Raw genomic sequence first — 17,674 nt, forward strand, 5'->3', positions numbered from 1 at the left:
TGATAATAAAGAACAAACACATGGGAGATAAGGCAATTCAAAAAAATGGAGAAACTTCTACCTGCAACCTTTGCTTTCTATGCAGATTGCCCCAATCTTACCTGTCTTCTTTGATAACGTCCACAAAATGGGCATCTGTTTTCTCCCTGATGTTCTTGAATCTCAGTGGAAGGAGAGCTGATTGGTCCAAGCTTACCCCGGCCCACTTTCCCTTTTCCTGTAAGATCTCACACAGAGAGGTCTGACTGTTGGTGAGCTTCTCCTCTTGGGGAGGGCTCAGAAGTCCATTTTGAGTTTTGGAATTAGGTCCTCCAGAAGCCTGCCTCAAGACAAAGAGGACGCAAACACAGAAAGTGAAGTGGTGTGGGAAATGCATGCTTGCCCCCATCCCTGACCTCTGCCATGTTGGGGTTCCACTGCACTATGTGCTAGACCTTCTGACCCACCAAAGGGCCTAATCTGCTCTAATCTCAACCCTTTCTGCCAGTCTGCTTCTCCCCATTATCCTATTTCATCAAATGGCATCTCCAGGTGTTTAGGACACCAGGAAAGTGGTATCATGGGAAGGGTCACTTAGGAGGTAGAGAGAAAGTAAAGAATCGGCTGGGCTCAGTGGCTCAAGACTGTAATCCCAGAACTTTGAGAGGCAGAGGCGAGAGGACTGCCTGAGCTCAGCGATTCAAGACCAACCTGGGCAACTTGGTGAGACCTTGTCTCTATAATAAATCAAAAAATTAGCTGGGCGTGGTAGCATGCACCTGCAGTTCCAGCTACTTAGAAGGAAGAGGCAGAAAGATTGCCTGAGTTCAGCAGGTTGAAGCTGCAGAGGCCATGAGCATGTCATTGCACTCCAGTCTGGGTGACAGAGTGAGATTCTGACTCAAAAAAAAAAGAAAAGAAAAGTCAAGGTTCTAGGAGTTTGCTTATCACAGACTAGGGTACCAGGGAAGTAAGGTTTAGGGGGTCAGGAGGAGTACTAGGATGGGTCCAGGAAAGGAAACTCAGAGCTGTGTAGGCTGTGGCTTAGGAGAAGCTGTATGAATATAGGGACTTATGCTGTGGGTGCCGTCGGTGGCTGTGAGAGACATGGCTTGACCCACTCACAGTCCCGTGGCAAAAGGTGGAAGGATGGAGGACGACAGAGACCTTGCCCCCTGGGGAGTCAGCCTGCACAAACCCTCTGGGCAGGCTCTTGGATTTGGGCTTTATCTGCTTTCTGCACCAGTTCTGGCTGTGGCCTTGAAGGCTGGTTTTTCTGGCAGCCTCCTTGTTGCTTGCCTTGACTCAGACCTTCCTTCAGGTGCATTTCGCATCCTGAAGAATCCCCTCTTCTCTTTGCATATCTATATTCTACCATATGTTGAATCTAGCTTCCAGCCCCACAAATCCTTCCCCAAACACTCTAATCCACACATTTAAAAACTCTTATTGCCCATTGTCCCACCCAGTTAAGCATGTAATAATTCTATTTCTCATGACTCATTCTGACTCTCCGTCTTGCTCTTTATTAGTCTACTCAACACCCAAAACACTAGAAGGTATGGAATGGTGTTACCTAAAAGAAGTTATTCTCAGAACTAAAAAGTTGACAAGACAGGAATGTCACCTTAGGTGGATGCGCCAGGAGAGGAACTGACAGGAACAACAGCCATGAGCTTGTTACCTTGGTGCTGTTTTTATGCTCGTCTTGACAGCCATTTTGAACAGCTCCTCCTTCTGCACCAGCTTCAGATTTGGGAGCAAATGTGATTCCACATGAAGGGCAGGTCTACAAGATAAATACAGACCATAGTAACATACTCAGAAAACCTGACTACAACACGTAATTCAAACAAATCCACTGTTGTTGTTGCAATCTCCTATCACACAGCATGGCTGCAAACAAATGGAAGGCTTACTGAACCACTCAAGGACAAGCTAAAAACAAACTGGCAAAGAAGAAATGGAAACACACAAAAACCTGTCCATGAACACACATGGCAGCATTACCCACAAAAGCCCCAAAATGGAAACTCTGTCCACTGATTGATGAATGAATCAACAAACTGGGGTCTATCCAAGCAATAGAAGCTCAGTGAAAGAAGTCAGACACAAAGGTCACAAATTATGCAATTCCATCTATATGAAATGTTCAGAGAAGGTGAATGTTGGGGTTCCACTGCACTGTGTGCTAGACCTTCTGACCCATCAAAGGGCCTATACCTACCAATCTGCTCTAATCTCAACCCTTTCTGCCCGTCTGCTTCTCCCCATTATCCTATTTCATCGAATGGCATCTCCAGGTGTTTAGGACACCAGGAAAGTGGTATCATGGGAAAAGCAGAGGAATGGTTGCCAGGGGCAGGGGAGAACAGGTATGAGGAGTGCCTGCTAATGGATACAAGGTTTGCTGTGGTCTGAATATTTGCACTCACCCAAAATTCATATGCTGAAATCTTAATCCCAAGGTGGTGGTATTAAGAGGTGGGGTACTCTTGGAGGTGGTTAAATTAAGAGGACAGAGTCCTCATGAATGGGATCCATGTTCTCATAAATAGAGGCCCTAGAGGGAGGAATCCCTTGTCACATACATCTTTTTTTTTTTTTTTTTTTGGAGTTGGAGACTCACTGTGTCACCCAGACTGAACTGGAGTGCAGTGGCATGCTCCCGGCCACAGCAGCCTCGACCTGCTGGGCTCCGGTGATCCTTCCACCTCAGCTGTGGATTACATCTTAATAAAGATGTTATTAAGTAAACAAATTGGCTACTTCAACTTATTCTAGGATACTCATCCAAGGTTCTTGAGCTCTACATGCTACTGAGCTAGTCTCGTGAAACTAGTATATGTTCACAGATCTAAGAATTCTTAAAAGTTTATAGGAATTAACTGACCCAGAAAAGAGAAGGTAACACTTGAGACTGGCAGGTATAGTAGAAAGAGAAAAGCTTTCATTTCTCACAAACTAGGGCTCGAACACTAGCTCAATCACTTAATAGTTTGGAGACCTCATTCAAATCGCTTCATCCCAGTTCCCTCATCTGCAAAATGAGAGTGATGACACTTTTCTTGAAGATATTTTATAAGAATTAAATGAAATAAGTATATTTATAGCCTAGCATAGGTCCTGGCTCATAGTATAGCCCTTAATAAAGTTATTCTGAATGTGATCTAATAACCTAGAAATTGTCATTAAGACAACAACTAACAATTTCCAATGAAGAAGACATTTTTCTCTTCTCAAGTCCCCCTGATGTGCTTTAAGAAGACACCACCCAGGCCAGGCATGTTGGCTCATATTTGTAATCCCAATACTTTGGGAGGCCGCGGCAAGAGGATTGCTTGAGCCTAGGGGTTTAAGCATAGGGAACATAGTGAAAACTTGTCTCTACAAAAAATCAAAAGTTTAACCTAGCATAGGGACATGCACCTGTAGTCCCGGCTACTGAGGAGGCTAAGGGAGAAGGCTTGCCTGAGCCCAGGAGGTTGAGGTGGCAAAGAGCCATAACCACACTGCAATCCAGCCTGGGTAACAGAGTGAGATCCTGACTCAAAAAAAAAAAAAGAAGGGAGACGGGGAGGGGGAAGAGGAGGAGGAGAAGGAGAAAGGGAAGGGGAAGGTGGGCAGGGAGGAAGAGGAGAAGGAGAGGGAAGCAGCAGCAGAAGCGGCAGTGGTGGTGGCAGTGGTGGCCATCTGCTCCTCAGGTATTCCCCATAGCACACTGGCTTTCCTGGCTGTATAAGATGTTCTTTGCAGGTAGGGCCATGAATATGCAAAAGTGACCATCAAACCTATTGGGCAGCAGAGGGCACACTGAAGACACTTGGGGGCTCTGCACCCTCTGCAAAGACTTCCCTAGAAGGGGCTGGAAGGCCAGTGGAGACTAGAAGCACCTGTGGGGAGGAGGCTGGTCTCCTGGGAGCCTGGGGCAGTTGTCTTCACAATTGGCAACTCAATGCTACACTGACAATCCCCTTGACAAGCAGAGGGATTGCATGGCCTGTACCCTGCTATGATAAGATGTTCTAATACAGAGGTGAGGTCTTGTAGAGCTGCCCACAAAAGAACCTCAGGAACAAAGGCCCAGGCATATGCTGTCAGAGCTGAAATGTTCATTGATGGTTAGAAGACTGAGCTTGGGGAGGCCAGGGGTCATCTGGGTCACATGGCCAGCTGTAGAGACCCATGGTTGGAACTCCAAATGTTCTGACCAGTGCTCAATGCTCACTGTGCATTCCTGGCAGCTTTGCCCAAGGAGTAGAGACATGGGGGTAGTGGGAGAACCAGCTGCAGACTCCAGGCCCTCCTAGGTGGGCTGCTCCAGGCAGGAACCAACCACATCTGAGTCCGGCAGCCCATCACTTCACTGCACTTCGAAAATGTGGCTCTTTATGGTTCTATTTCTTCCTCAGGTGCTTTCCTTTTTGGGGAGAAAGTTTCTAGATAAAAACTTTAAAACAAATGAAACAGAATATCTCTGAGAAATCCATCTACCTGATGGAGAGAGATTCTGCTATCTCAACATACCTTTCTGAGCTCTACTTAGAGGTCCTTTCTGTACCAGGAGGGTCCCACCATGTGACAGTAGATGGATTTGTTTCCCTCTCCCTACCACCCATAGAATTTTCCTTTCACTATTCGCCAGCTTAATTTTAATCTGGATTAAAACATTTCACAAACTGGTTTTTGTGGTGCACTGACACCTCCATGAAATGTTTCCCAGCTGGTAAACACTGTCTCCCCCCTGCACAGCTGTAGGCATCTCTACCCCTGCTGAGAAGCCCTCACTGAGAAGAGCATTTCTGACTTCAAGAAACCCCAAATGTGGGAGTACCTTACCACCTTGGGAGGCAAGCCTTAGCAGCTGACTGACAGGGGAGCAACACTGGCAGGCACATTAGAGGAAAATTAGTGTTATAGTGATAGCAGCTGCTGTGATTTAGGAATTTCTGTGTGCTAGGGACCCATCCATGAATAACAGCCAAACCCCCACCCCTGCAGTGTTTAGTTTTGAGTGTATGATCTCAACTAGCCCTCATAACAATACTGCGAGGTAGAAATGATCATTCTGTGGATGTTAACAGATTCCAGGGCTCTGAGCCCCTACCATCAAGTCGCTTTCCCCTGGTCTCCTTTCTGGCACAAGGAGGATCCTGGCACTTTGATCTCCTGGGCTTCGTTCCCCTGAAGTGACCTGAGCAGCGATGACTGTCCTGGTTCTTCTGAGCAGCATCATGGGCCCTCTGGCACCAAGGGAAACTTCAAGACCAGCTTCCAAGGTCCTCCCAGCAGCATGTTCCGTGGGCCAAGGAGTTTTCTGGCTGTTGCTTGGGTAACTTGAGATTCTCTGGAGAATGTCCAAGAGCAAACTCTGCATTTTCCCAGATTTATCTTTGCTCCTTCCCCCATGTGGATGTGGGCTTTGAAGGAAGATTATAGCTATTTCTCTAACACACTCAGGCACATTTGCATTTGTTTTTTTAACACATTTCAATACATGTACTCTACATTCTGGTCAAAATATATGGCATACAGCTATAAAATAGTTTTTTCTTCCGTTATTTCTCATCACTAGATAAATCATTTCTAAGCCAACAGCTGTCCCTTTTCATAACTGTCAAGAGAGGGAGCAGGGAAATCTCTTTTCTGAGAAATGAGGAGGAAACAACATCAGAAACACCCTGGTTTTGTCTGTTTAGTCTACTAAACAGGACTATGGACCAAGATGTCATGTTAACAGACGAAGCATCCTTCACTCCCAAACTCAAAATCATGTTGAACATGATGGATAGGAATAATAATAATATTCAACAACAATAACACATGCAATTTACTGAGGTGCCCTTCTAAGCTCTTTCTGTGTATTTGTTTATTTAGTCATAAGCACCCTTGATGCAGGCATTATGATCAGCCCCATTTTATAGATGAGGAAACTGAGACAGAGAAGAAAAGGGACTTTCCCAGAGCCACACAGTTAGAGAACACAGAGGGAAATTAAGCCCAGGCAGCAGAGCCCTTAACTGTAACCACCACATATGCTGCATCTCCAGATGAACAGGGACTGCTTGTCATGGGGGGCTGAAGTCACCGTACTAACTGTATGCAACTGGTGGGCCAGGGCATTGTTATTTAATCTAATGGATTAGGTACAGGCATGAACACTTCAATACAGGTGATTTCTGCTAACAAGATATTAGAGAAAAATTGAAGTAGAATATTAGAGAAAATAGAAGCAGTAACTATCACAGAAAAAGAAAGGCATCTCAGAAGCTGTCAGAACAGATAGTGGACAGTGAGAATACTGGAGACAAAACAACCAACAACCAAAAACTTGTAAAAACTGACGCAAGATCTTCAAGCTACATAGGGTAGTGTCAAAGAACTCTGAACTTCTCAGTCAATTCCTTGGCCCTAAACGACCACTGGGCTTAATAACTAGGCTGATGATGACGATCCGAGTCAAGAATGGGTTAAATTATACTCAGCAGACTGTAAGGCAAGAAGAGTGTTACTATGCTTATGGAACTATTCCATCAGAAAGTCAAAATAAGAAAATATTTAGAATTTTGGGAATTTCATCACTACCTGATGATACCAGTTAAATGATTTTGCACATATTTTTTTCCATTTCCATACATACAGGATTTCTTATTTTGAAATAATCTTAGTCTCACAGAGATAGTAAAGATAGTTTAGGGAGTTTGCACATACCCTTCACCATACATAACCATGGTACAGTTATAAAAACTAAGAAAGTAATACTGGCACAATACTATTAACTAAACTACAGACTTTGTTCAGATGTCCCCAGTTTCCCACAACATTCCTTTTCTGTCCTGGATCCCATCTAGGATCCTGTGTTGCATTTAGTTCTCATGTCTCCTAGTCTCCTCCAGTCTGGCAGTTCCTCAGTCTTTCCTTGTCTTTCAAGGCCTTGGCATGTTTGAAGTGTACTGAGAGGGATTGTGTAGAATGTCCAGATTTGGGTCTCTCTGGTGCTTCCTCACAAGTAGACTATAGTTTGGGGCTTGGAGGAAGAAGACTGCAGAGGTGATATGCCCTCCTCCACACATCACAGTGATGCTCACCTTGATCATTCTATAAAGGTGGAGTCTGTCCACTGTGAAGTTACTATTCTTCCCCTTATGATAAATACCTATTTAGGGGGAGATGCTTTGAGGCTATGCAAATATGCTGTTTCTTCTTAAACTTTCACCCACTGATTTTAGAATTCCTGGATGGATCTCACCTGTGGCAATTGTTATTGTGGTATTTTAATGGTGATTTTATTCTATTGCTCTCATTCCTTCTACATCTATTACCTGAAATTCTTCTGTGAGGAAGAATTGTCAATCTATACATGATATGCCCACTCCTCATTGAAGAAAACACACACAACTAAAACTACAGATAAAATTTGAAAAGTTTCTCCTTTTTTTAAGTTGGAGTCTCAGTTTGGCACCCAGGTTGCAGTGCAGTGGCGCAATCACAGCTCACCACAGCATAGACCTCCTGGGCTCAGGTGCTCCTGCACCCAGTGAAGTTCTTGATTTTTGTAGAGATGAGGTCCTGCTATGTTGCCTAGGCTCAGACTGGGCTCAAGTAATCCTCCCGCCTCAGCCTCCCAAAGTGCTGGGATTACAGACATGAGCCGATGTGCCCAGCAGAAAAGTCCTTTTTGAAACAAAAAAAAAAGTTTTATGTCCACATGTCAGAGCCAGCAATCAGACTACGACTCATTTTGCTTGCTCGTGGGACACAAATTTCACACGATGGTTTACTGGTCACAGTTCATCACCTTTACCAATTCTTGGGCTGACTGACATGGATCATTGCGGATTAACACTTTTAAATGGTGTTCCTCAAAGTCCAGTGGTCTTTCTGAAGGTGGAGAATCACTCTTTGAAGTGACAAAACCATCTTCTTGCCGTGCTTTCTCCCGATGGCATTCTCCCTGTACATAGCACAAATATTTCGAGCCACCTCCTCTGCCTTCATTCCTCTGTTAAACTTGATACTCCATCTTCTTTAGCCCACAAATAGCACTAACTTTCTTTAAATCTGCAAAATGCAAGGTTTATTCACAAGCACAACATTGTCACTCCAAATGACAAACGATAAAATCCCAGCAGTGCTGCCATGCCAAAGACAAATGCTTCAAATTTATGCATCAACCTAATAATTCACATACCATATAATTCACCCATTTAAAGCATATAATTCCATTTTTAGCATATTCACAGAGTTGTACAACCATCACCACTATTAATTCAGACTGCTATTTACAATAAATATCTATTTCAATTCTAAATTTTATATATGAATGCATGTATATAAAATGTAAACCTATTATTTTTCAATTTCTATAATGAACCAAAAGCCCCTCCACTTCCTTAAACAAGGCAGACTGAGCCTGTTCACAAGGACTTTACATATAGATAACAAGCAAATAAAATAAGTGATCATTTATTTAGGGACTTTTTTTTTTTTTTGAGTTGCAGTCTCATTCTGTTGCCCAGACTGGAGTGCAGTGTCATGCTCCCAGCCACCGCAGCCTCAACCTGCTGGGTTCCGGCAATCCTTCCGCCTCAGCCTTCCAAGTAGCTGGAACGACGGGCGCACGCTACCAAGTCCGGCTAATTTTTTTATTTATTGTAGAGATGAGGTCTCACCAAGTTGCCCAGGCGGGTCTCGAACCCATGGGCTCAGGCAATCCACTCACCTCAGCCTCCCATAGGGACATTTTTTAAAGTCATGGCAATTGTCACAAAAGGATGGTTCCCAGGGCTAATGACTCAAAGGGGAAGTATAAACCTTTTGAAAACAGGACAGGTCGTCTCTGAATGGTCACCATGTGGGCAAATCCACATCTTAGCTTCATTAGTAGCTGGAACATGTAGAAACATTCAGTAGCCATGCAGCCCAAGATCCTGAAGAATAGATGAAGGTAAACTCAGGAAGACTAGCCACACTGGTGTGTTCCCAGGGCAGTCTTTCAGAGATGAACTAAGATACTTTCAAACTCAAATGGTTCACTGATTAGAACTAATGTGATGAAAATCATTCAATTTGTAGTCTTCTCTTTCTTTTCTTCATGCAGATGTTGAAAAAGCTGTTTTCAGCCGGGCTCGGTGGCTCAGCCTGTAATCCTGCGCTTTGGGAGGCTGAGGCGAGTGGATTGCCTGAGCTCGCAGGTTTGAGACCTCATCTCTACAGCAAATCAAAAAATTAGCCAGACATGGTAGCGCGTGCCTGTAGTTCCAGCTACTTGGAAGGCTGAGGCGGAAGGATCGCCGGAGCCCAGCAGGTCGAGGCTGCGGTGGCTGGGAGCGGCCACTGCACTCCAGTCTGGGCGACAGAGTGAGACTCCAACTCAAAAAAAAAAAGAAAAAGAAAAAGCTGTTTTCATTGACATATGAAGTCTTTATCCATTCATCACCCACAGAGTTCACAAAAAAATGGGCAGCAAATGTGCACTGCAGTGCTGATGCTGCATTAAACAGGCCAAAGCATAATGTTTCTGTGTCATATGTATGACTTGTTTATAGCAGAGAGCATCCATCCCTATAGCAATGATCACCTGTAATAATCATGATCATTGCTACAGGGATGAATAGATCAAAGAATCTCTAAATCAGAACAGAGAAGGTGGCAACTTCACTGGAGAGTCATTGGCTTCTTTGTGGGCAAATCAGGACCAGCTCTCTGCCTCCTCTCATTCTCCCTGACTCCTGCTGTGGTCACTGTTCCTGCTCGGTATGGAGTGAATGAATATGTGTCCCATGTTAACTGAACTTCTATTCAAATCTAGCCTTTATAGATATCACTTCAGTTAATTTTCAAACAATCCTAAGCGGTTTCACCACCTCACTGATGAAGTAAACTGTAACTTAGAGAAATCAATGATTTCTTCATTGTCCCAAAGTTAAGACCCTTTGAGAAGGGCTTTTTGTTTTAAGTTACCACCCTTCCTAATGCACTCAATCTACCTTCTGTGACACTGATATTCTTGTCTTTAACTGCTCATTCCTTGGCTCCTTTCTTGAATCTTCCTTCCTCCACCCTAAATCCTAGGGGGATCTTTGCAAGCTCAGGCTCAAAGAACTGCAAGTCAGGGCTCTGGCAGTACCTGTACCTCACCCCCATTATGCAATATCAGACCCCATGAAATGAAGACCTTTCACTGCTGGTCACTTAAAGAAGTCAAAATGTGGGTGTAAGAAGGGTTCCCCTTTGACCTATGACTTCAGGGCCAAAGCCCTTGGCCTTTGAAATCACTATCATTCCCTGCTAGATCGTTACAGTGCTCAGACTATTTTATATTAGATAAGAATTTTCTAGCTATAAACTGAGAGATAACTTAAGGATATACAGGACACGTATGCTAGAGATGGAAAATAAGCCCTTCATGGATATTACCCTGGTACTAAATAGCTCTGCTCAGGCTTCTGAGTTCAGTCCTTCTTAGTCTGGCTCCACAGAGCTATATCGCTCTGTGTGTCATTAAAGAATTAAAAACTTAGACCAAAAAGAAATTATAATTATCTATTACATGCCAGGTACCAGGTTGAACACATGGGAAATATCTAAGTTACTTAACACGTGGTCCCTGCATTCAAAGAGCTCACAGAAAGGTGCATCAGAAACAAAGATTTAAGATCGTGTATATTACAGCCAACTGGTACAGACTAAAGGAACTAAAAATCTGGAGACAGGAGACAGCGCTGTTAGTCAGAGGAGGCACAGAAAACCATAGTAAAGCTGAATGATGACATGCACAAGGTTGTTTAGCAGGAAGCGGAAGCCAAGAGTATCACAAGTGAGAGGAACAACAGGAACAGAACACTGAACATAGCTACTCAACGTTTTTTCTCTAATTTCTTGGTCCTTGGCACTAAACTACTCTTACTAGATAACCATTCCTCCAAAAGTGTTACCCACATTAACCCTGCAAGATACAGTTTGGGGGGAAAAATTGTGCTCAAAGAGGCCTGGGAATGTTGCATACTGCATCCCTCTTTGGAGACCTAGCTAAGCCTAGTAAAGACTTTGAGAAATCCTGCAGTACAGAAACCCTTTCTGCAAAGTTCATAATTTTGTCCTTCTTGATATGAGGCTATAATACTGAGTAATCTATCACAGAAACAAGGAATCGAGTATTACATGTTCTCACTCATATGCAGACCTTGAGCAACTATCATAATGCTGTAAGAAAGGGATTGGCAGTAGTGGGAAACTGCCAGGAGAGGGTGGGGTGGGATTGACAGTAGTGGGAAACTGCCGGGGAGGGGCACACCTCATTAACAAGGGTACCTGCATAATGAACATTGGTATACCTAACCCAGAATTGTACCCCACATATTTAAAATAATTTTTTTGAAAAAAGAAACCCTTTCTGTGTTGTTTGATCCAGAATTTCCCGAACTTACTTGAACACCAAGTCCTTTTTTGTACTTGACGCCCATTTTCATCCTAAGAAGCAACCATGCAAGGGGATATACTTCAGAAGACAATGCCTTATGCCAGCCTCTCTAGCTAGGCGAGGGAGGGCAGGAACGTGGGGAGAGTGACAGTGACAGAAATCCTCATGGGAGTTAAGTCTCGCTGGATAAGACAGCAACAGTTACAAAGGAAAAGCAGCTTGCTGACAGAAGAGTCCACAGACTCTGGTGAATCAGGAGGAACTAGGTGATCTCAGCTCTGGAAATATAGCCTCAGTACAGACAATATTACTAAGGCAGCAAGCCAATGTCATATGTGTGAGGCACTGACAAGTTTGTAGAACAAATCCACCCAAAGAACATATGAACAAGCAACTGGTATTTCACACTTCTATTGTTCAAAAACTCTTACTTGAGGGAAAGTTTTATATGCCAGATCTTAATCTATATAATATTTAAAGCAGACCTTAGTTTTCTACTTTTCAAGTTTAGGATTACAGCTCATAAGGATTTGCCCAAGGTTACCCATTGCTTATGGTTTACAAGGCACATGGACGCCCAATCCCATCTGATCCCAGGGAAGGCAAGATAGTTAGAAGCTCCCCAAGGTGGCAAAGGCTGCAGTTAAGGCCAGGGCCTCCATCTCTTCGTGCTCTTTCCATTCTGATTGTGGAATCCAAATAATTCTAACTTTCTGAAACAGCTCTTGTCTCAGATATCCTATTATCCTTCCCAAATCATCAAAATCTCCCAGAAATTATACTTTGTGATCCAACTCATCTTTCCCTCCTAGAAGGAGCACAAAGAGCTTTCTCTTTGTTCAAACTCCTTTGGATAAACAAAATCAACTTAATAGATCACAATATTTTCAGAAAACATTCATTGATGATTTGGAAAATCTACACATGGCAATAGAATAGGCTAATTAGCTTTTGGCCATCTAGATCAAAACAAATATACACAACTAGAATAAGAAATGCTCTTTCAAGGTGAGAGAAAACCTTCCTAAGACAATTTAGCATAGAATCACTGTCACTAAAATTGCAAGTACGTGATATGGTGAACTCAGCCACTGTATCCCCTAATGGATGGAAACACACATACCCATGATCTAAAATGGCAGACAAACAAAATAAATCATTTATTTTGGCTTGAGCTCTATTACTCTACTTAAATACAGTTTGGTTTGCAGCCTGGAGAAAACTTTCTCTCCAAATAATGAAACGATGTCTGAAAAGCCACGCTTTTGTGATCCTCCCCACACCAGTTCCCCAAGTCAGTGCTAAGTGACAGTCTATGAACTGAGAGCCCCTCTTTCTGATTGTTGCCAAACCTCAGGTCAAGCAAGGAGGTTGTCTCTAAAGGCACAGGCATTCAGGAAGTTTCAGAGACATTAACTGTTAAGCAGGTTCCAGAAAGAGTATGGGGGAAGGGAGAGTCTAATATCACTGTCCCAGGGGTTCTCATGAAGGACTGATTCTGCTTCCTAGAGACATTTTTGGTTGGCACAGCTGGGGAAAGGGAGTGCTGGTATCTAGTGAGTAGAGGCCAAAAATGCTGCTGATCACCTTAACAGTGCACAGGATAGCCTCACAGACAGGATTGCCTGGTCCAAAATGCCAAGAGTACCAAGGTGAGAAACCCTGCATTAAATTAGCAAAGCACACAATGAAAATGATACATGAGTGCAGTCAATAAACCTGAATGCAATAATTACAAGTGACTGGATAATAGACACTATGGATTCTGACATAGTAAATAATCTGGATACCTCAGCTGATTGCCACATTATGAAAATTTTTAAACTTAAACACCAGTAGCTAGCTTTCAACTCTGCTAATGAATGTGTAGAAATAGGAACTTACTAAATAAAAACCATTGCAGTAGGCCTTTATTCTGACTAATATGTCATTTTGTTATCTCAGAGCACAAGACAGTGAAGCAGAACTGCTATTACTGTGTCTCTCTAAGAATGGGAACAGCAGATATCTAAACTGTAAAAATAAACAGACCTCACCAGTGGGAGAAATAAATCAAAAGTGAAAACTGAGGGACAGCTCATATACTGGATGATTTTATATGCCCAAGGTCAACCACGTTAATTCCTTGGTAGTTTATGATGACATAAAGGTCAGTCCAAAAATGAGCACTTCTAGATGGCCACGAGGATATTTGGGTTCCAATAATGAAATACAACATTCTTGGCAGCCTGTACTGTTTCAATGAGCTACACTGCAAGATTCACCCACACCAACAAGATTTAAAATAATCATAAAACAGTGAATTTCAAGAGTCACAGAAGTATTTGAAAAAGTGGTCTCTGAAATCAGATATAAACTAGCTCCCCACTCGAGATGCAAGGAGAGTCGCCTTACAGTCATTTATCATTAGCCTATGGAAATCCCCACAGATACTACAGGTCACAGGAGAAGAAAATCACACATAACTCAAGTGAAAAGCATCTTTATGCAATGAAGGAAGAAAATGAAGTTGCATAATATGCCAAAAAGCAAGGAACTAAAAATACAAAATGCTGCTAACTTTATAGTAAATTTAAAAATTGTGAAAACCAGCTTGAAGGGCATTTTAAGTCATTTGCCACAGACCCAGAAGTTGTTTATTATTTCACATGTTCGACTACAGAATTAATATAAAATTTTAGAAGTAGAAAAAAAAAACTAACCTTAAGGTTATCAAAGGTTTTGACAGTCTGCGCCAAGTCACTGACACTCCCTGATGATGCTGTCCCCTGTCCCCTAGGGCCTGAGGACACCTGTGAGCCGTCAATGACCTCAAAACCAGAAAGCAAGGCCTCTGCACAGCTGCAGTGAGACTCCTTGGCTCTCTGACCCGATATCAGGTATGTCTTCAAACCTATGATGGATAAAAATTACAATCAGCACAGATTGAAACCACCGTTTGATGAAATACAGCTCGATCTTGCTCTATACGGAAAACACACTCCTGGAAAGTTGAGAGTAAAGTGAAAATGTGAATATGTCATATTTTATGACTGACTTCCATGATCTTCTCAGAGAAATGTAGCCTCAGGGAGACCATTTCCCTCCAAGACATACGTTTATTCATATTATGCTTTCTTTGAATAATGGTTGTACATTTTACCTTCGGGAGTAAAATAAGCATTAAAAAGTTCCTCCGTGAAAGGGTCACATGACCTCTCTGTGAAGGAAGTAAAGCAGATTGATGGTGGGCCCTATACACTGTTTGGGTTTATTTCCATCTGTAAATACCAGTCCCTGACATTCATAATGGCCAGTCCAGACGTAAGCATAAGGGCATCCTCAAGTACTGACAGCCTTACCTGTGTCAGAGATTGCAAAACTACCCTGAAAAGTGAGACCATAACATGAACCAACGTAGGTAATTAAAACCTCCCTCGATTCAGATTTGTTGAGTATCTTTTTTTCTGTTGAATCCAAACGTTCACCCCAGGAACATTCAGCTTTTGTTAAGCCAAAATCCACATGCATTTTATTCTCTCTCAAATTCTCATTTAGAAAAAAAAAAAAGTTGGTCAGATGGGCAGCTAACCTATCCCTCCAATTCTTTTTACACGCCACACTGTTAAGTTGCCATAACAGGCAGGTGGGTCCTGTTCAGGTATTCAGGACTATCTGCTGGAAAAATAAGAAAGAGCAGCTTTTTCAGGAAGAACTCAAGGAATTTTTTTTAAATAAGCAAATTTTTAGGCTGGGCTCAGTGGCTCAGCCTGTAATCTCAGCGCTTTGGGAGGCCGAGGTGAGTGGACTGCCTGAGTCCGAGGGTTCGAGATGCGCCTGGGCAACTTGGCAAGGCCTCATCTCTACAATAAATAAAAAAAACTAGCCGGACATGGTAGCTCGCACCTGTAGTTCTGGCTACTTGGAAGGCTGAGGCAGAAGGATCACCAGAGTCCAGCAGGGTGAGGCTACAGTGACCGGGAGCATGCCACTCTACTCCAGTCTGGGGGACAGAGTGAAACTCCAACTCATAAAAAAAAAAAAAAGCAAATTTTTACTTAGAGAAATTCATCATTCATCCTTATTGGAAATTAACCACACAGCAAATGTAACAGAGGGAGTAACCATGTAATTTATTCAATAAACATTTATCTTAAGCCTAGTGTTTGCTACACACTGAGAATAAAATAATGAACAAAACAAGGTCCCTGTCTTGGCGAGTGTAGAATTTACACTCCAGCAGACGGTCATGATGAAAAGTCATGGAAAGATGTAGCATGGAAGGCTTCAATCAAGAAAGGATATGTCTACACTACTGATCTCACTGCAGTTTTTTACACTTGGTACCTATTTAGTAAGAGCTGTAAAATTAATTAGTCAAAAACCTAGGACTGACTGACCAATAATCTTTAATCATTTTATGGGTACACCACCATTTCATCACTGCATCTTTCTTAACTCCCTCTTTCCTCATAAAAACACTATACAGCATGCCTTTCTAGTCAACTGTTGTGAAAATTGGGCAGAATCCTGGAGATACCTAAAGACATTCCACAGTATAGCCAATCACAGTTATAAATCCAAAAGACTTACATATTTTTAGATGCCAACTAACCCCAAAGAAAATCTTTAAACACTCACTTTTACTTAGACCCTGAACTTCTGTACATTTTTTTTTCTCCAACAAAAACACACATCACAATTTAGGTATAGGATTTATCGTAGTTTTAGCTAATTACCTGTATAAACTTGAAATGGAAATGTGAACAAAAGCACTTTTATATTAATCTCTCAGACTCTGCCCCAGGCAACAATTGCCTAATTTTGTCATTTCACTTTAGGAGAGTAAAAAAAAAAAACACAACCTAGGTGGACCAAACAAAGAAAAATGTCATTTCTGACATGTTTGGGAGTCCTATTTCCACCTTTGTCAGTCCTATTTCCACCTTTGTCAAAGAAGTATAGGAGAGGGCCTGTCCCCAGGGACTGCTCTAGGGGTTTCCTTCCCATGACTCCTGGGTGTGGCATGTAAGTCACCAGGCAGCAGGGTAGTGACAGGAGCCTGGAAGAGCCAGTGTAGCTGCAGAGGGTCAGCCTGGAGACGGAAGTCCCCACCCAGACCAAGGAAGGACACTGTTTAAGTTGGAGAGGGCAAGGAGTTGCTGCTGAAGGGAAAGGGTTTCCATTATGTCTGTGGCTGGCCCTTGGAGACACTGGAGGCCCAGGGCGTTCCTGCACAGGGATGCTGCTACCCATGGATGAAGGTTGCCCTGGGGGCATGAACTGGGCTGCCGCTCAAACCCAGGAAGGGTCCTTTGTCCAAGTAAGTGTTTATCTGTCCCCTGGGGGGCTCCAGAACTGCAAGAGAAAATAAAGACAGAGACCTGTGGCAACTGAAGCAGAGAGAAGGCGGAGCAAGGAGACCTGAAGCGCCATAGCCTAAAAGGACGACCAGCACATTCACAATGCCGGGCACAGCACACAGAAGAAAGCCCAGAGCAGTAGCTGCTGTCTCAGCAGTCACGAGCCCAGGGGCATGCCCTGAGGTATGCATCCCTGAGGTTTGCTATTGCTATTTTGAATTGGGATCATGGAGTCGCTGCTTATTCATCAAACATTTATTAAGCACTTCCTGTTTACTATGCACTGTGAAGGGTGCAAGGTGGACCAGGTAATGTATCAGCCATGATTGCATGGAGGCTAACACCTGAAGAAAGGCCTAGACAACAAACAGGTGTGACTACAGTTGAGTGTGCCAAGTCCCAGGATTAGGAAGCACCAAATGCTCCAGGAAGCACAGGAGAGGAGCACCTCAAAAAGACTCAGGAAGGAATGCTATGCTTTGAAAGTATCCCCTCCAAAATTAAGGTGTTGCCAATGTGATAGTATTAAGAAGTGGGGCCTTTAAGAGGTGACTAGGTCAGGAAGGCTCCTTCCTCATGAGCGGGATTAGGTGCCCCCATAAAGGGGCTTGATGCAGGGAGTTGGATCTCTCACTTATTCTTCTGCTCTCCTGCTATGTGAGGACACAGCATTCTTCCCCTCCAGAGGATACACCAGACAACTAAAGCTGCCGGCACCTTAATCTTGGACTTTCTAGCCTTCAGAACTGTTAGAACACAAGTTTCTGTTCTTTATAGATTTCCCAGTCTGTGGTATTCTGTTATAGCAGCAGGACTGGACTAAGACAGAAGGCCCATGGATGAGGTGCTTTCCAGGCTAAGAATTGAAAGATGGAGCAAGATCAGCCCAGCAACAGCAAATAGGGCCAAGAGAGGGGTCGGCTGATACCAA

At 43.2% G+C, this 17,674-nt stretch overlaps 1 protein-coding gene across 1 annotated transcript in view; it reads right to left on the bottom strand.

The window, feature by feature from the left end:
* Nucleotides 1-17,674, bottom strand: part of ADCY9 (adenylate cyclase 9) — a 139,046-nt gene that overhangs the window by 34,053 nt on the left and 87,319 nt on the right. Inside the window, exons 3-5 of the mRNA XM_008071124.2 lie at nt 14,104-14,294; nt 1,664-1,768; nt 102-319 (exon numbers count right to left, since the gene is read on the bottom strand). Coding sequence (XP_008069315.1) covers nt 102-319; nt 1,664-1,768; nt 14,104-14,294 — 514 coding nt within the window. The remainder of the gene's footprint in view (nt 1-101; nt 320-1,663; nt 1,769-14,103; nt 14,295-17,674) is intronic.

The sequence above is a fragment of the Carlito syrichta genome, unplaced genomic scaffold, assembly GCF_000164805.1.
Source record: "Carlito syrichta isolate Samal-C Ts95f unplaced genomic scaffold, Tarsius_syrichta-2.0.1 Scaffold314117, whole genome shotgun sequence".
NCBI classification, from domain to species: domain Eukaryota; kingdom Metazoa; phylum Chordata; class Mammalia; order Primates; family Tarsiidae; genus Carlito; species Carlito syrichta.